The 20555-nt window shown below is 40.1% G+C and overlaps 1 protein-coding gene across 2 annotated transcripts in view; it reads left to right on the top strand.

The window, feature by feature from the left end:
* The window catches only part of DTHD1 (death domain containing 1), a 65724-nt gene that overhangs the window by 32516 nt on the left and 12653 nt on the right, over positions 1-20555 (top strand). For both annotated transcript variants that reach the window (XM_037064358.1, XM_037064359.1), the window contains exons 8-9: positions 2914-3158; positions 19979-20036. In XM_037064358.1, coding sequence (XP_036920253.1) covers positions 2914-3158; positions 19979-20036 — 303 coding nt within the window. The remainder of the gene's footprint in view (positions 1-2913; positions 3159-19978; positions 20037-20555) is intronic.

Here is a 20555-nt window from a genome sequence, read left to right as displayed (position 1 = left end):
GCTTTTTATTCTAAGTAAAATGAGCCATGGAAAGTGCTGACAGAGGAGACACGTGACCTGAGTTAGATTATAAGTGCGTTGAGAAAAGATTGCGTAGGGCAAGGGAGGAAGCAAGGAGACTAGTTGACAAGTTGTTGCAATAAACCATGCAAGCGATGATGAAGGCTCAGGGCCAGACATGGTAAGTAAGGGGTGTGAGAACACAAAAATACTCCAGCCAGTGGCTCTCACAGGACTTTTCTGTTTCTCCGTATCACTAGCCTTCACCACCTCATCTGACATTTCTAAGCAGAAATGTATATTTCTATGTTTGCACTTTCTATGTCATCAATGAAAAATATTCCAACACCCATTATTGACAAGAAAATAAATTGCTATAAGGAATATCTAATAATCTATAAATTATCAATAAATGTTTTCTTTCTTTACATGACAAATATTTTTGAACAGTTACTATCTTGAGGCCCTACTAGAAACTATTGTATATACACCACATGTTGAGGAGAAAGAGGTTCTCAAAAGGTCAATGAAAGTGGTATCATATTGGTATACAACAAATGGCCTTTCCTTTTATTTGTCCTCTAAATACACCATTGTAGGAGAAAAAGAACAGAACAGCGTGATTCCTTTGTTCTATATTTGTCCTTTTGCGGGGGGGACAGAGGGTCTATTTTTTTTCTGTGACAAGGGTTTCTTCAAAATATGGTGTTATATCTTGACAACAATGAAATTCCAATTAAAAAAAATCTACATAATGCTTTCTATTTATAACAATAAGATCATGCTATTTATTGCGGGCAAATTCCCAGTAACTGAATTCCTATTTTACATTTAATGTGACTCAGAGATTTGCATTACAAATTCTTATTTTTTAAAATTAAATGGCAATAAGAAGTAGATATGTTTTAGATCTAAATTGAATCACTGTAGATCCAAATCTGTTTTGTTCAAGTAGCCAGGTTATCTGTGGGCAGAGGGACATACTCCTGTACCTTTCATGGCTTGGAGTTACTGTAATTCAAGATTTTACTGTACTTCAGAAATGCCTCAGAATGGCCTCGGAGCCATCACAATTGGAAGAGGAGCATTGGTATGATTTCCATCTCTCACCGAACCCATACTTCACTGGGCAAAATGGGCAGTCACCTCTCAGGCATCTAGGGACAGAAGGAAGTTGCAAGTTAAATAGAAAAATTTTATGTGGACACATCTTTAAAAAAGTTTAAGTGCATCATTTTTGTCATACAAATTCAAAACAATGGGAAAATTCTGCTTCTTATCATTTGCTATCCTCGCTTTCATTTATTGAGCACGTATTACATTCAAAGCCCCGTGCCAAATATTTTACCTTGCTTCATTTCCAGAACAAACCTAGGAGTTAAGTTTTATTTCTGCTGTTTTAAAGAATGTTAAGTAAGGCTCTAAGAAGCTCAGAGATGTGAAAATACTGATGAGTACCTTTATGTCAGGCACATATTATAACGGCCACTTTATACCTTACTACTGAGTTTTGCTAAGGGTCATGCAGACGTCCCTAAGGAAATATGGCACCGCCTGTTCACTGTTGCCGTGACGAAGTAGGGTGTCCTGATTGTCACAGTAAAACCCCCACAGGTGAAAGGTTATATTTACCAAATCATTATTTTCAGTGTGCCATTGGGAAGACTTTTACATGTCATTGTTTTGAGGGAATTCATCAGGTTTTAATAGAAATTCCAGTAATGTGAATCTACTAACTATTCCATTTAGAAGTTTTAGAACAGCACTGTTTCTACAATGGTAGAAATATTTTATATCTGCACTGCCCAATAACATAGCTACTAGACAAATATGGCTAATGGTTAGAGTGATTAAATAATTAAAATTTTTATTTTAATTAATGTTAACTTAAAAAAACACACATGTTGCGAATGGCACCCATATAGAAGAATACAGACCCAGAATGTCATTCTGAGGTCATGAGANCCACAGGTGAAAGGTTATATTTACCAAATCATTATTTTCAGTGTGCCATTGGGAAGACTTATACATGTCATTGTTTTGGGGGAATTCATCAGGTTTTAATAGAAATTCCAGTAATGTGAATCTACTAACTATTTCATTTAGAAGTTTTAGAACAGCACTGTTTCTACAATGGTAGAAATATTTTATATCTGCACTGCTCAATAACATAGCTACTAGACAAATATGGCTAATGGTTAGAGTGATTAAATGATTAAAATTTTTATTTTAATTAATGTTAACTTAAAAAAACACACATGTTGCGAATGGCACCCATATAGAAGAATACAGACCCAGAATGTCATTCTGAGGTCATGAGAGTGTACAGTCTGATATTGTTAGGGGAAAGGAAAAATATAATTTCCGAACGGTGAAAACTTTTTAATACACCAAGAGCTGAATATTTCCAATACTTTCTCGTTATAGTAAAATGGAATAGAAAAAGAAAATTTAAGATTATCAGATATAGAAGCAGCCAGAGACCTGTTGGTCCAATTACAGATGAGAAATCTTTTGAGTAACCTACAGAGTTTTTGGTCCCATTGCTGCTGATTTGTCAAGATATATTTTGACAAGAGGCAATGACACCTAAATAGCTTTAATTGCGTTAAAAATATGTGATTATTGTCCTGGCTGGTGTAGCTCAGTGGATTGAGCATGGGCTGGGAACCAAAGTGTCGCTGGTTCGATTCCCAGTCAGGGCACATGCCTGGGTTGCAGGCCAGTTCCCAGTGGGGGCCACATGAGAGGCAACCACACATTGACGTTTCTCTAGCTCTCTTTCTCCTTCCCTTCCCTTCTCTCTAAAAATAAATAAATAAAATATTTAAAAATATGCGATTATTTAAGTTTTTAAAATTAAGACAAAGTGGTATATCTTAATAGGAACAAATGTGTTTTACTTCTCTTTAGGCAATGGGAAAGATTATGGAAAGGACTACAAGCTGATTTTTCATTTACAAAGAAAACCCAAGCTGGAGCTCCAAATCAAAGAGGTGGACGAATTCGGCAACTACAGCTGTTCTCACTATAAGGGCATGGTTGTAGTTTATAAAGTCCCTAAAGAAAAGACAGTCCACAATTTGGATCAGTCTCTCATACTTAATGAAAACCATTATCAGTGGCCAATTTGCAAATTACCATTGAGATTGCCAAAGGTGAGTTATTTTACTTCCCTAATTCCCATAGTTTGTTAATTCTTTATAATGTTCTACCACAATAAAAACTACTGGCATTTGGCAAGTAGAAGTTAAAAGGAAAGGTAAGAATAAAGGTGATAAGAAAAGAGCAGGTCATCACAATTTTAGATGGGTAGAATACATACCAGGTTTTCCACCTCCGTATCAACTTTCTAACAGGAACAATTCAAGTTCATCTGGTCCTGACAGTGTGTTGTTAATGACTATGGGAATAATGTCACTCATTTCTGTAACTGCATCTGAGTGATTGGGAGATCATTTATGAAAACATTAAATGTATTTTAGAGCACAACCCTCTGAAGAAAAATCATGTGGTGAGCAGGAAAAATGACATCAAAATATTTTCACCAAGATTTGCCAAATCTTGCACATTTGTTTAAAGAGTTACTCATATTTAAAATTCTTACTCTCATCAGGAAAGTGTGATTGAATCGTTTCTCTGAACTTATCAAACAACAAACAATTTTATTACCATATATACTATTTTCTATCGATCCATGACTTAGCACTTCTAAACTATATTCTTAATGAGAAAATAACTGAAAAATTCACTTGGTCACTCCAGAGAAGAACAAACTTATTCTATAAGAATGCATGAGTTATTTCTTCTATGTGTTTGTCTTTTCTGTGTTATGAATTGCAGGAATATATGAAGTTGGCCAAAAAGTCCATGTATTTTTTCCATAAAATAAGAGACATGTTTTTCATTTTCAACAATAACTTGATAGATTTGGATATTTTAAGTATGTTGGCTATCCTGCATGGTATAATATTGATTGTTCCCAATTAATTTCTTAATTTGATTGCCACCAACTTCAACTGGTTTAGCTTACTGTGGTGCATTGTTCAGCAAGAAATCACCATCACGAACTTTACAAACCACTTTTGACACATTCAATCAGCCATAGCACCTTCTCCATACACCAACAACTATTTTTCTTTTTTTTTTACATTTCAGTTACATCATAACTTTCTTGAAATAATAAAGCATAATATGCTGAAAAGATTGTATATTTTCTTTCACCTTCAATGTTAAAATGGCTACACAAAAATTCACCAATTTTGATCATTTTTAATGCCCACTATATGACAGATATCACAATACAGATAGACATCTGTCTTTGTCTAACAAAGGAGGATAACCCATGCCCTGAAGCTGCCTTGTTCTGAATGGTACCTAATAGGCACGTGTGTGTAGGGAGCACCTAGAATATGGCTAGTCCAAGTTGAGATGGGCTATATGTGTTAAAACATACTGGAGTTCAAAGACTCAGTACAGAAAAATATAAACTATTTCATGAACTTGTTTATAGCAGTTGCATAGTAAGCTATAATGCTTTGGTTATGGGATTAAATAAAAATAATATTAAAATTAATCTCACCTATTTAAAAAAAATATGTGACTAAAATAAAATAAATAAAGTTACTTACACATCTCACACTGTATTTCTATGGTACAGCATTGCTCTAAGTGACTTTCAGCCTAGCAGAGTGTACAAAACCAGTACACAAAATCACCTTGTAAGATAGTGACTGATGGCACTCATGGCATGAACAGCAGAGGGAATTGGCCTTCCTGGAAGATGAAATCAGTAGAAGTTTCTTGGTGGTTGTGGCATTTTATCTGAACCTTGTAAGTTAGTAGAAGTTTCCCATTGGAAATGAGGAAAAAAGTACATTAAAGTGAGGAAATGGAATGAATTTGAGTGGAGATGGTAGGCGCAGCTTAGCAGGAATTCCAGTCCATATAATAACCATTATAATAATTACTAATGTGCCAAAAGTCTTCCAAGAGATTTACATACAATATAATTAAATCCTCACAAAAGTCCTATGAGCCATAAGTGCTGTTCTAATTTTATAGGAAACTGAGGCATAAAAGTTTTAGGTAATGTGCCCATGGTCTGATAGCTAAGCAGGTGTCTGATAGCTAAGCGAGGGTTCCGACCCAGAAGCCTGCTTCCCGCACCTCCAGTGTGGGGCGGCCTCTTTATCAGAGGAAGCTGGGATTCTTAGAGACAGATTTTAGGACAGCCAGGTTCACCCTTGGAGGTGTGTGACAATCTCATGTATGCTATGTGTTAGTGTACAGGTGATATTGAAATTACTTCACAAATGATGGAACATGGGTTCTGGCCTTTCAAACAGAAACTAGGTATCTGAGCGGAAGTGCAGGGTCCTTAGAGACGGTAACGCTTCACTCATTGGTTTGGGGGAGATCCTGGGTTTCCTGGGCAGCAGGTGTAGGGTGGCAGAGGCTACTAAGCCACTGATACTGCTCAAATTCTATTTGAGGAGCAATATAGCCATGCCTGTGCATACCTGCTCTCAGTTTTCCCTCTGTTCACTTCCATTTCCATCAGAGGGACTTGGTACTTGCTGCTTCCAATGTCTGGGGCTCTCTCTTCTCAGTCACGTGGCTGGTTATCACTCAGGCCTCAGTTCAGATATCACCCCGGTATCTAAGGGGTGATAGATATCTCCTTATCTAAAGTCACTCTTTAACCCATCACTCTTTCAAGACTCACTTCATAACACTTACCATTAGTTGAAGTTATTAGATTTCTTTGTGTCCTTTTATGTCTTTGGCCCTTGAGAAAGCGAGCTGCGTGAGTGAAAGACCTTGTCTGCCTGGTTCTGCTTCCATGGTTGGTGACTGGAACAGTGCCTGGCACATCGCTGGCACTCCAACTATCTGTAACTGGATGAATGAAGGGGGATCCATGGTGTGCGTCAGGCTCTGAAAGGTTCAGGACTTGACCTAAAGGAAAACATCAACTGTCTTCGATCAGTGGTTAGAGTCTGGCTGTGCTAATGGCTCCTGGCAAGCTCAGGCATTGATGTGGATCACCACGAAGATTTGAGAGCAGAGGAAGACGCATGGGGGGAGGGGCCGTGTTTGGCACATGACTTCCTAAGACCGCAGTGTTGCTCTGCTGCCCTGGGGTGACCAGAGGGAGACGAGGCCGAGGGCTGCTGGGCTTCGCCAACAGGAAGTCGTAGGGGCCCCACTGTGACAATAGCAGACAATGGGGGAAAGGCCATTGTGTAAGAGAATACAGGCTTTAGGTCCAAAATGCGACACAGATAGAGCTTTCAGTTTGCAGTGTTTTCTCTGTGGCCTACCTGACTACATGAATTAATTAGCCAAATGAGCCAGGCTAGACAGTTTAAAGGTTTGTATAGATTTGTTTCAATAGGAGTCCATGTTGGTGACTGGCCGTGTCTTCTGCACAAGCCCTCCCCTTCTCTTGATTCTAGCACATTCCCTACACACTCGTCTGAGTACTTCCCTGTGGCCATCCCTGCAGAGGTATCGCTTGTGTCAGGAAGCCGTGCCTGACCTCCTCCTCCACGCCTAGTCAGGTGCTCCCAGGGGCTGTTTCCATAACATCCCATGTTTTCCCTCCCCCTGTAATTACTGTATTTTACTATAATCACTGGCTTCCCAGGAGACAAAGGTTTCTCAATCGTTTTGTTTGTTTTTTTTCCCTCCTAAGGAGTCTTTTTAGACATCCTTTTCCCTAACCACTCTTCCCCATTAAGTTTCAATATCAGATAGTCTGTATGTCTGTTTATGCACTGTGTGTATACATGTATATATGCCAGACATAAATATATACATATTTCATATATGTTCTCTCAGTGAGGGTGACATTACCCTGGCTGAGAATGAGTGCGACCGACTGCAGTCACAGCCTTGTCCCCTCACTTTGGGTTGCCGGTGCTACACGTACACACATGTGTTTGCTGAGTGTTTGTGAATGAGACAGATGAAGCAATATCTTCAAACCTCAAAACTGTCCAACCTTTGCCATTGATAATCTTGAAACTATAGGAGCGTGTTTAAAAATAGCACATTTTAAACGTCTGCCGCCTTTCACATGTGAATCCACTGCCCACGTGACCCCGTCTGTGCAGGGCTGTCCAGAGCCATTCTGTCAGCCCTTTTTCACACCTGAATAAAGTCTTCACAACGAGTTTCTTGGTATTGAGGAAGAACCTGTGGCTATGGAAATGTTTTCCCCCTTTCCAAATGAACATACTTAAATGGGAACCAAAATTATGGCCTTTATTTTTGGTAGAACACATTATTTCCATAATGTTCAGAATAAATAAAAATCAGCCTTGGCTAGGCAGTATTAGCGTGGGTTGTTCTTGAGGAAATGAATGCAGCCTCTTTACATAGAGCCTGGCATTAGTGAACACTGCATTGTGCATACATCTATATGTGCAGTATAAATTAGGTGAAGCCATTTGTCAAAATGAAAGGCACTTTCCACACAGAAGACAAGCAGTAAATATTTATAGGTGCACATTTAGATCTAAACACAAACGCATTCCTGCACACATAAACATAACATGTAATGTTAATATACTATGTCTGATTCCCAGAGTTGTGAAAACATACTACCCATTACATTTGTTCATGAGGATCTCCTTGGACCTCATCCTTCAAACTCTATAGTCTACTCATTCATACACTCATTCATTTAACAAACGCACTCCTTGTGTCCCGTGGGCAAGATACACGTGGCATTCCTGCATCCAGGGTCTCATTCTCCCCTGGCCTCTCTGCAGACTATTCTTCACTCAGAGGGCAGAGTGAGCCCCCAAAGCATCTGTCAGATCATTTCCTGCCCTTCCTCCAAATCCTGCAGAGCCTCCTGGTTTCACTCAGAGTGAAAGACTCTGTGTGAACTTGGCCCCCAATGACACTGAGGCCTTCTTTTCTCTACCCTCCTCTTCACTAGCCACAGTGACTCTCACTGTTCTTGGGACTTGCTTGTCACACATGCATCTGCTGTAGGTCTTTGTGTTAGCGGTTCCCTCTGCCCAGAATGTTCTTCCATCCTCCAGGTTCCTGCCTGGCTAACATGCTCACCTCCGTCAAGTCTTTGCTCAGATTTCACCTTTTCTCTGAGGCCACTCCAACTATATCTTACTGCAATCTCTTCCGACCCACACAAGCTGACACTCCTGATTTTCTTAACTTGCTCTGGTGTTTTTTTCTTTCCTCCAAAGCACTGGTACCTTCTAACGTGTATTTCCTCACACACGATGTTTATTAGAATCCACCACTGCAGGGCAAGGATATGAGCTCCTTCAGGCCAAGGACCTTTGAATGTTTTGCTCTCTGCTGAAACCCAAGGGCCTGGAATAGTACCTGGCATATGTTAGGTGCTCCATGTTTGTTAAATGAATGAATTCATTAAGGGAACTTGCATTTCAAAGAGCAAAAGTGTGGAGAAGAAACTGAGAAGTGTGAAGGAGGAAAATCAATTTCCATGGAGGGTTAACAGAATTGGCAGTATATACAGATGGATGACCAGTGAGACTTCACTGTGGAAGTGCAACAGGGACAAGGAGTGACGGTGACAAGAAGCCCACTGGCCAGGAAAGTACAGCAGTGAGGAAAACAGCAAGAGCCAAGACGGTGATGAGGTGTGAAGGGAAAAGGGAGTCCTGGAGAGAGTTGGCATTTCAATACGATCTTCTGAAGATGGCCACATAACCAATCTACATGAAAAGAACAAAGCTGTGTCTCTAAATCTTTCCTAACCTGTGTTTCAAACTTTCTCCTTTTACAAAAATATTGGCATACATGCAGTTCCCACTCTGTACATGTGCTTCGGCAGAAGTGAGGCAAGTTTCAAGTGTCAAAGATTTTTTAGGAGGAAGGAAGTACTGTGTGTGTTTGGAAATAGTGTCACACAGGGGACTGCCTGTGCCATTTGGCCACTGGTATTTGAGTTGTGACTGCCTTTCACCCTTGTCTGTAGGGGTGGGGGACAGGGTGGGAGCTCCCGTTGAAGCAGGGCTGGCAGCTGCCTCTGCCGGAGCCTGCTGGGGGCTGCAGTCCCCAGTCAGACTCACCTACCTATTGACATAATCCTTCTGCTGACGCAAGTTTTGCTTGGCCTTAACTTCCTTTTTTAAAAAAAAGCTGAACTCATGACATGTGATTTCTAGTAAATAATGATACTGCTTCAACACTTACTTTCTCACCACATGAAATAACTTGCTGTCAAAGGGAGGAAGCAAGCGGAAGCTGGTGCGACTTACATTTCAGCAGAATCACCACCGTCTTACCGCTTGGGACGTTCATTTCCATCTCTCTCCCTTTCCTGCTAGGGATGACTTTTTTTTCTTCTATATGATGTTTTTTGTGACTGTGTGAAATACTGAAGAATAATTTCAACTCAATAAATGAGAAGATTCCAAGCTATTGAAATATATATATATCTATTTAGATATATATTTATATTTATATTTAGATATATTTATATCTAAATATAGATATAAAAAATCTAAATAGATATATATTTATATTTATATTTAGATATATTTATAAATATATATATTTATATATATTGAAATATATATTGAAATATATATTTATGTATATATTGAAATATATATATTCCAATATATAGCACTTCAATTCTACTTAGGGTTTTTAATTGTAATAATTTACAAAATTATCTTAAGGTTCAAGAATGAAATGGGCCTTATTATCCTATTGCTAGCTATTAAGAATGCAGATTCAAAAGGGCACATACCTTTTAAAAGACCTAGAACAAATGGTGCGGATGTGCTTGTGTGTGTTTGCGTGTGGAGGGTGGAGAAAGATTAGCCAACTTAATGATCATTTTAAACTTTCCTATAACTTAGTTTCATGCTTCCAACACTAGAGTTAATTCCAATAATATATATGTTGCTTCATGCCCCACCCCCTACCAATGATAGAAGAAAGTCACAAGAACCTGGGTGGGCAGAGAGAGCATATCAATTTTCTTTTCTTTTTTTAAAAAAATTATTTGTTTAATTGTTGTTCAAATACAGTTTTCTGTCTTTTACTCCCATCTAAGCCCACCCCTCAGTACTCCCCACCTCCCTCCCATTTCCACCCCCCCCTTAGTTTTTGTCCATGTGTCCTTTACACTAGTTCCTGTAAATCCTTCCCCTTTTCTTCTGAAATTCCCTCCCCTCTTGTCATTGTCAGCCTGTTCTCTATTTGAGTGTCTTTGGTTATATTTTGCTTGTTTGTTTGTTTTGTTGTTTAGGTTCCTGTTAAAGGTGAGATCATATGGTATTTGTCTTTCACCACCTGGCTTATTTCATTCAGTATAATGCTTTCCAGTTCCATCTATGCTGTTGCAAAAGGTATAAGCTACTTCTTTCTTTCTGCTGCATAGAATTCCATAGTGTAAATGTACCCTGGTACAACCACTATGGAAAACAGTGGAGTTTTGGAGTTATGGAGTTTTCTAAGAAAACTAAAAATGAACCTGCCTTTTGACCCAGCAATTCCACTGCTAGGATTATGCCCTGAGAACCCTGACACACCAATCCAAAAGAACCCATGCACCCCAATGTTCATAGCAGCACAATTTACAATAGCCAAGAGCGGGACGCAACCTAGGTGCCCAGAAGTAAATGAATGGATCGTACTGATTTTCTTTAACCTGTGAAAGTTTTAAAAACACCGCATGGCCCTCTCCAGAGTTTCATCTCCGGGCTCCCTCGGCTCTTCCCTGCGGCACTCCAGGCCTGCAGTCCAGTGTTCCTGTAAGTCATCGCAGGGACCTTTCAAGGCCCAGTTTTGACCATGTCACTGAAAAACTGACTTTATATTGTGCATGACATGTGAAAGGGAGAAAATGAGCAAAACCAATTTAGTCAGAAATAGGATCCTCACCCTTTTTCAGAAAATGTTTTACCTACCAATTTCATCAGACAAGAATCTTTCCCTTCTCTTCCTCCCTTCTCCTTCCTTCTAGTCTTCTCCTTCCCTTTCCTTTCCCCTCTCCCCTCTCCTTTTCTTCTCCCCTCATTGGTCCCCGCACTGTCCCCCTTTCCCTCCATTCACCCCTCTTCCTTCTCTGTCCCTCATCACCCCTCTTCTCCCTTCCTCCTCCCCCACCCTCTGTCCACAAAGAGGAAGGTTTTCTCTCCTCAGTGGGCCCTGAGCTAAACCAGAAACTGTGCACTGTGTTGTTATATGGCTTTCAATAATTCTTTTACAAAAGAAGTACATATACATTCTTGCCTGTCAGAAAATAAAATTTAAAAAGTAGTTGATATTTGTATTTACTCCCTTAAAATTGTAACATCTAAAAGCAAACAATGATGTTCATCCATTCAAACAGTTTTCTAGTTCATAAACTCCAACTATTTCTTTTGTATATTTATCAGTCAACATGTCAATGAACAATACTAATTAAGTGCCTATTTATATATGAGATATCATGGAAGGCCTAAAAAAATAGTGATATAGGTCAAAAGTCCTAGCTTTCAAGGAAATTGCAATCCAGTTCAGGAAATAAAGCATAAACACTTGAAAAGCTATAAAACAATGCAAGAGGGAATACAACAATGCAGTAATATGGCAAGACAAGAATTGACGATTAATTGCAAATGAATGACCAAGAAGGTAAGTGCTATGGCCTTTCAGAGAAAGGAGTGAGTCCTGTGGACCGAGGTGGCCTGGGGACATGTCACTGAACACGATCGATGGAGGGCACATGTAGGTTCCAGAGGGGAAGAGAGAAAGAGGCAGGGGTTTCCACACAAAGGGGCAATATGAACTGAAACCTGGCAGTAGGAAAGCACAGGTATTTCACGAGACGACAAGGAACAGACCTGTGTGGCCTGAATGGAAGAATTGGGAAATTCAGGTTGGAATTAAGCCAGGGGAAGATGGTGAAGGGTTCTGAAAGCTTTGTTTAGGTCCCTGTGAAATCATTATAGGTGGGGCTTTCTGTCAGCCTTTGCCGAAAGAATTTGGCATTTCGTGATATAGGGACCATGGGAGAGATTCCGATCAGAGATCCTTAGCACATGAGTAAACAGAAAAATCTCTCAGCCACCGGTATTCTTAGAATGAGTAGGGCCATGACTTAGGATAGAGAAGTAGGTCTCTGGTTAGTTTATAAGCAAACTTTTCTTTTATCCTATAAGTAATGGCAAGCCATTAGTAAATTTTGACCAGGCAGGATATGCGATTGAATTTTGTCACAAATATCACTGTGGTAACCTATGCAAATAAATTGGAAAGAGGCAGGTTTAATGGTGAAGTAAGGACTAACAAAGGAGTCATGGAAGGGATGGCAATGAACTGACGTAAGGCCGTGGCAGCCAGGGTGGAAGTAGAGAACAGAGCTGGACAGAGATTTAGGATGTGGGTCCAGCTGGACTTTGTGGTAAGGCCGATGTACATGGAGGTCGAAGGGGAGGAAGACACAGGGAGACAGAGAAAGCCGTGAGAGGGGGCTTCCTGGGGGAGCTCCCCTCATACTGGTTTGAGCCATTGTCCTGTGATTCTTCAGGGTGTTTTATTAAATTTACTTTGAAATTGTGTTTAAGCTTGCATTTCATCTTGATTCCCCCAAATATTGCCTTTCCCAACACATGACTGATGCTCTAATTTTGAAGGCCAATTAGAGCCCCTTTTCTGCTCCAGGCCACTTAACTGACAGCGAATGGGGATGATTTATCTCAAAAACAAAGATGATTCTATCACTTTCTAAACCTTTTCCATGGACACTTTATATCTACTGATCAGAGCCCAAGCCATTTGCCCAGTTATAAGGCTCTTCATGACCCCCATGTCTTACCCACCACCACCACCCCCTGACTCCTTCACATGACATTCACCCAACAAATTTCTTCCGCTCAATCCACTTCAGAACTCACTTCCTTTACATGTTATGGTCTTAACTGCCCCAGAGCCCCGTCCTACAGCTGCCCCTGTGACAGCAGCGACTCCACGCTGGGCTCGATTATCACCTTTTAGAAGAAGCGGTTGAACGGCCCAGGCAGAATTGGGTGCTGCTCTGTAACTACAACCAAAGCCCTGTGAGCATATATGGACATGTGGTCTGTTCTAACTTCCATTTATACGATAAGGGTATTGATAACAATCACTGATGTTTATTGTTGGTCCCTGATATTTGCTCATTTGCTGAAACAGGAGGTGGCTGAAGACACTGAGGTACAGAGAGGTTTGTTCAAGGAAAAATAGCTGGAGAAGGGCAGAGCTCCTGTGGGAACCCAGTTTGTTTGACCAGCAGCCACCCTCCTACCCAGTATCCCCGCTGGCTCCCTTTGGGATCGAGTCCCTCAGTGATGGTAGCATAGCTCATTCAATTTTGGGATCGCATTCTTACTGTGCGTTCTATACTGGTTTCTTGACTTAATTAAGAAATGGCTGCATGCTGGGGAACTGATAACGCAGGTGAAGGTGCAGTGGATACCTGACAAATACTTTACCTGAATCCTTCCCCAGCTAGCAGCTGCATCGCGCAGAAACTTTGCAGGCCTTCGCGAAGGAGCGGCTACTGTGCGGATTGCACACGCTGGCAAGAGCTGCGAAGATGTGCCTCTCCTTGCCCTTCCCAGCGACATTCACATCATGCTTTCTGTTCGAAAGGCTATTTTTGTCTATAATGACACAAAAGAATGAAAGCAAAAGAAGACAGAAATTCAGAAAATTTTTTAAAATGTCAGAATAATCTAGGAAGAACTATGTTCCAAGTCGAATAGGTACCTTGACAAGTCTCAGGATTGACAAAAACTTGGGATTCCTATTTAAAAGCGGAACAAAAAAGAAAGGAGGTGGAATTTCATGCAAGTTCTAACAGTGTCGTGTGTTTCTGAGCTGCTTTGAAAATCAATAGTGTCTCCTACAAAGCTGCATTTATGGACCAAGAGCGTGTGCCTTTGCCAGAGTTGCTTGAACAATGAGCAAAATTTTAAGCATATTAACAATATGAGCACTTATGCAGTGCTTGCCAAATTCTAGGCATATTTGAAGTGCTTTATCTATGCTAGACTGCTTTTGACAACTTTTCTTCACTGATTCTATATATTCCATATAGGTTTCTTAAATTACCCAGGTCCTTGCTCATTCATATCTGTAGCCATGGCCCTTCTTTCTGGCCCAGTTCCTTAGCTCGGTTGGGGTTTCTTGCATTGTTCCGTCTGGCTACCAGGGGCGTAAAGCTTTCTCCTTTTGTGACCAACTTCTTCGGAGACTGAGAGATATTTAATGCTTTCCTCTGGACAAAACCATAATGAGAATGAAGCCTTAAAAAAAGATCATTTTCAAAGAAGCAGTTGAAAAATAATGAAGGAACAAAACACGTTTGTGCATAAGTTTAAAACCAAGAAAGATCCGAGTTAAACAAAAATACAGATCTGTGTTATTTCAAGAATTTGCAGCAGCCTGATTTCATGTCCAGGAAGCTCCATTTTAGATTCATCTCCAGGGGAGACTACTTTGAGCCAGCCCTGCTTGCTCTCAACTCAGTTCCTGTTTTTTTTCCCCACACATCTTGCTTCTCTGTGTGTTTATTATGCTGGTCCCCAGACCGTTCTAGGTAAGAAGCACTTCCTTTTGTTGTGTGGGTCACAAGTTTTGGTCCCAGCCTTCAGGAAGTTCTCCACTGAGCATGTAACAGAACTAATCCAGGGTGAAAACAGCAGGATATGGACTGACTGATGCCGCTGTCTTTTAGTTAATTTAGGTCAAAGGTTCATTTTTGTTTTCTTTCATTTAGGCATACCAAAATAGAGAAAAAAATATGAGCCGACATGGACCCAATGCCCATCATTTTCTGCCATTCTTCTACCTAACACCCCTGGGCTTGTTTGTCTATGTATTTTAAAGCAAATCACAGTTACTATATCACTTTACTTGTAAATAATTTTGTATGTTTTATAAGAGGCAAGAACTTAAAAAAAAACACAATATCATCACTACACACACCCCCCAAATGGCTATTATTATTTAATAGTATATATTATTCAGGCTATATTCACGGACTTGTTGTTGTTGTTTCATGGTTATCCTAAAAATGCCCACATGTTGCATTTAGCTTGGGTGTCTGCTGGCACTTGCTGAGCTAACCATGCAGGTCATGCCCTTGGGCGTTACTCAGTCTACCCTCACCGCGCACTGCACAGGCGGGGCCATCGTCTCCGTTTCACCAGCTGGAGAACCCAGCAAAAATGTCTAGATGGCTTGTCTCAACCTGTAGGACTTCACAGGGCAAAGGCTGTCTAGACTAGGACCCGGACTACAAAGCCATTTTTCTTTTGTGCTGTTCCTTCTCCTCTTCTTCTTTGAGCAAGTCAGATGCTTGCTTATTTTATATGTCTGCCATTTTTATCTCTGTGTTGGGCATTTCCCTTCCCCCAGGTTAGTTAGATGCTGATAAATCCCCACTAGGTTTGGCTTTAGTTAAATAATTTCTTCGGAAAGCAGATTTGATAGGAAGAACAGAATGCTTGGGAGTGTTGTTAAGTGGTTCCTTTTGCCCAGTCCCTGACAGCCCCACAAGGGGATGTGTTTCAGATATTCGCTGTGAGAGCCTGGTCGAGGTCCTGGAGGGGAAGTTCACAGAAATGTGGGGGCCTCCTTGACTGGGTGCCCTGGAACTTGTAACTCACAGACTGCTGTGGACACCGAACCTCCAGCAGTGTGTGGATTACAGTTCAGGTTTCCTTACCTGGGCCCCAGTTCCTGCGTGGTCAGTGTTTGTGAGTTTCTGCTTTGGAAAGTAGCCATTCTCTGCATTTGCCTATCACTCTTTTCCAATTCAGGGCAGAGGTTTGACATGTGACCTTACTTCCCTTACAGACTGAAGAGAGTTGTTGACTTTTTTCAGTTTGTTCAGCTTTTTACTTGTCATCAGGACAGAATGACAACTTCTGGCTTCTTACAGGGCTTACTGGAAACCAGAAGTTTAGCTAGTTCATACCAGTGTGTCCTCACTCAACACCAATAGAAGCCTTTATGTGATTTGTAGTTCTGTGGGGTGCATGAACGCTGCACAAAGTTCTTACACTAACATTAATCTTTTGACTGGAGGACTTCTTTTGTCAGTGTTCTAACTTATTTACAATGGTATTCTGTAGGATTTGTATATTATAAAGATTGAGACTATAAATGTTTACTATTATGATGCAATAGACAAGCTCAAGTTAAGCAAATGGCAACTATGACTTAGTTGAAGAGGCCTCCATGCAAAATAAATATAGAACATAATAAGCAGTGAAAACCAGTACTCAGTCTTGATATCTAAAAGGCTTATGGTAAAATCCCTGCTAAAGACACAAAGAAATATACTGATTAGATGCACTTCCTTGATCTATTATTATTCACACCGCTTTCACCTGTACATCTTCTAACTACTAAAGAAATGACCTATTTACCAGAAAAATCTATAAGTGTGTGGGGGTTAAGGCTGCATGGAGGAGTTGCTGCCACATGATCTTATAATAATTACTTGGGAAATTCTCTCAATGCATTGCACTGACATTTAGCTGTAATGCACTGTGGCATCCCTGTGAGACAGAGTGTGAAGTGACATGAAGTCCTAAGCACAGTCTTACACAAGTGCTGGTTCTGCAGGGGACACCAAGGAACTCATCGGCAAGTAGAAATTCAAGAGGAATGCTCTACCACTTAGTACTTCTCTATCTGCTAAATGGCAATAGGACTATGATGGGCGCCCATAGAATTAGTGAGCACGCAAGGTAAATTTAAAATAGGATATTACTATAGGATTCAAAGATATAATTGTAGGTCATTATTTTCACTCAGCACTCTAAAATATGTGTGAGACTGTAGGATGCATCAACATAAACCAGGATCCCTCAGAGAAATAACAAACCTCTCTTTAGTGAATAGTAGAACCTAAGAAGATGGAGCAGAATAGCACTTTTGGAATGGGAGAGGAAAGTAGGGAATTATTAGAGACAGTCCCAGTAGGGGAGTCATCCAGGAAACCACATACAGACCCTGGGAATCCGTGGGAGGGAATACTGTGTAGGACGAGCAAAAGCTTTCCAGTGTGGCTTGGAGCTGACCCTGAGCCCCAGTGAGATTTACAAAGTAGTGCACAAGGTAAAAAGAATGCACAGATAAAAATCCAGCAATACAAAAAAAAAAAGAAAAAGAAGGGAAGAGGGTTATTGAACAAGCCCGATGAAGAGGTAATGTGTGAGACTAGCCAGCACAATGCCAGGACGTCTAAAAGAGCCAGGGATTTCTTATGCTGCTCGGCCACCACCCACAGTTTCCATGGTTGCATGCCTGATAAAGATCATGGCTTGAATTTTCATGCATGTGAAAAAAATATATATTTAAATTCTAGAATCACCCTGAATGCATCATGATGCTATGAGGCATCTCTAAAGCAAAAAAATGACTGAGGGGGGATTATTTATACACAGAAAATAAAACATGTGATGTGTATCTTTTTTCCCAGACCCAATTGAGTGTCTATGCCCTTTGATGAGAATGATAGAATTTCATTCACTATCTAAATTGGCATATCTCTCATTTTTGAGAGTTTTAAGCACATAGTTGATGTCTTGATAATCCTATGCAATTATTTTGCAGTGCTACAGTATTAGTATATTTGAACTTGGGTTATTCTTATGTTCTTTCTTAATTGCCTCCCATTAAAACATTTTAATATAATATTTTATTTATTTATCTTTAGAGGGGAAGGCAAGGAGAGAGGAAGAGAAAGATCAATGTATGGTTGCTTCTTGTGGGTCCCCTGTTGGGAACTGGCCTGCAACCCAGACATGTGCCCTGACAGGGAATTGAACCTTGATCCCTTGGTTTGCAGACCTGCACTCAATCCACTGAGCCACGCCAGCCAGGGCCCATTAAAACTTCTTAATGGAATTTTTATATACATGTTTACATAATATCTTTGACAAAAATACCTACAAAATAATATTGAGATTTAATCAATTTGTATTGAGTGCTCATTACCATTTAGACAGTGTCCTACTTATTAGCATAGTTTCCTCCTCATCGTATCACTGCTGTAAAGTAGGCTTTAAAATGTTATTTTGAAATGATTATAGATTGACAGAGAGGTCCCACGGAGTCGTCACTCAGCTTTCCTCAGTGGTTATGTTTTACATGACTACAGTATGATATCAACACCAGGAAGTTGTCATTGACTTAATGTACCGTATACTTCACGTCACTTTCACCACACGTGAGATTTGTGGAGCCACTGCACTCAAGACACAGAACCTTTCTAGCATCACAAAGATCCTCCTTGCACTACCCCTTATGAAGGGTACCCCTAGCTACCCCTCACGGCCACCCCCCACCATCCCTAACGCCTGGCCACCGTTCACCTGTTCTACATCTTCACAACTCTGTCATTTCAAGATTGTGATGAAAATGGGATTGTGGAACAGGTGACCTTTTGAAACTGGAATTTTCTCAGTCAGCATAATTCCCCGCAGTTCCTGCAAGTTGTTGCATGCATCAGTGACTCGCGCTTTTTTTTTATTGAAAAGTAACTCGTAGTGTGCATGCACCATACTTCATTCGCCTATTGAGAAAAATATTAGTTGTCTTTGGTTTTTTGGCTATTGCAAGCCATTTTTTTGCTGCTGTGGACATTTTTGTACAGATTTTTGTGATTTGTTTTTATTTTTAATTTTATTAGTTGCTTTATTTTTTAATTAATCTCTATTGTATTTTTCCCATTACCAGTTAGTCCCCTTACACTCTCCTGCCCCCCGGCAACCACCACAGAGTTGTCCATGTCTATGAGTCCTTTCTTCTTTCGGCTCAGTCCCTCTACACCCCAGCTGCACCCCCCAACACCCACCAGCTGTCATCTGTTCTCCATCTGAGTCTGTCTCGCTTTTGCTTGTTGGTTCAGTTTGTTCCTTAGATTCCACATATGAGTGCAATCACATGGTATTTGTCCTTCTCTGACTGGCTTATTTCACTTAGCATAATGTTCTCCAGGCCCATCCATACTACTGCAAAAATTTCCTCTTTTTTATTATGGCTGAGTAGAATCCCATTGTGTGATGTGATGTGTGTTTTTAAAAAAATACATAAATTGCCCTGGCTGGTGTAGCTCAGTGGATTGAGCTCAGGCCTACGAACCACACGATCGTGGTTTGATTCCCAGTCAGGGCACATGCCTGGGCTGCAGGCCAGTTCTCAGCAGGGGACTCACGAGAGGCAACCATACATTGATATTTCTCTCCTTCTCTCCTTCCCTTCCCCTCTAAAGATAAATGTAAAAAAACACATAAATCACATTTCAGAGCTGAGCTGGAGATGAACTGTCCAGAGCACAGAACAGGTTTCCAAACCCAGACAGTTTTCATTTATCTCCTGAGCCATTTGCAGGGATCCCAGATGAAATGAGAACAAAGCGCTCCTTCTGCAGACAGTGTAGAAAAGTCATGGTTATATATTCGATCACTTCTTGATAAAATATTGGTTGTAGAACAATACGTGCGCAAAGACTTGATTGTTTTCAACATCATGTATGCACACTGATGCATGCATTTATTCGCCAAAACTCATGTTTCAGTATCCATTACGTGCCAGGCCCCAAGCTGGGTGTCCAAGCTGATGTCTGCCCCATGAAGGCCCCAAAATTCTATGTTTGTAGTTTGTTCTATATTTGCTGATTTTAATAGTTACAAATTATAGCTGGAAAAATGTTTACTCACAGATAATGTGGCTACAATAATAATATTTAAATGTGTATTCTTAATTTAAACTTTCTGAAAGATTTCGTTTAACGTACTTTGCCTTATCTTAGGAAAGCAATCGCTGAGTATGCATGCACAAATACCTAATCTGATTTTGCAAGGTATGCCATTCATTGCTTTTTCAAATAGGTGTGAGGTTCAGAGAGATGTGTATTTGTAGCTTGTTCACAAATTAATGATTTCTTCTACTTATTCTGTGTCTCCTCCCCCAATAGCATGAAAAATTAATCAACCGCCCACAGAGTACCAAAAGAATTTCTACAGATCCTCTAGGTAAGAGTGTCCTTATTACAGAGGTGCCTTCTTCCTCTTATATTTTGTACTTTATGCAACCTTTTTATTAAAAAATGAGAACTTTGCAATTAAACAAACATTAGATTGATCGGTTTACTGTTTTTCCTCTGGAAATCATGCACATTTAAATCAAAAGATACTCAAATGTAGACATACTTAAAATTTATTAAAATCTACAAGAAATATATGAGCCCTACTAAGTATTACTTTATGAAGATAACTAGTAATTGCTTAGTTTGATAAATAGACCACTGCAATTTGTTCTGAAATGTTGACTATCAATTCTGAGTCTTGAAGTGTGGTCACTTCAAATCTGCATTTAAGGGCAGTAGCTTTTCAATGGAGGTATAGCAAATGAAATCAAAAAGGAAAGCTGTGGTATTTGATTGTGGTTATGCATAAATCAATTACATAATAATGATGCAGGTTTCAGGGTGGAATTTAACACTTTTATTCTACTTTAGCTTTTGAGACGATTCATTTTGTGACGTTAATAGT

Source organism: Sturnira hondurensis, unplaced genomic scaffold (genome assembly GCF_014824575.4).
Source record: "Sturnira hondurensis isolate 20B ecotype Veracruz unplaced genomic scaffold, ASM1482457v3 Scaffold0015056, whole genome shotgun sequence".
In the NCBI taxonomy this organism is placed as follows: domain Eukaryota; kingdom Metazoa; phylum Chordata; class Mammalia; order Chiroptera; family Phyllostomidae; genus Sturnira; species Sturnira hondurensis.
Note: the sequence above shows the minus strand (reverse complement) of the source record. Positions and strands in the feature narration are given on the sequence as shown.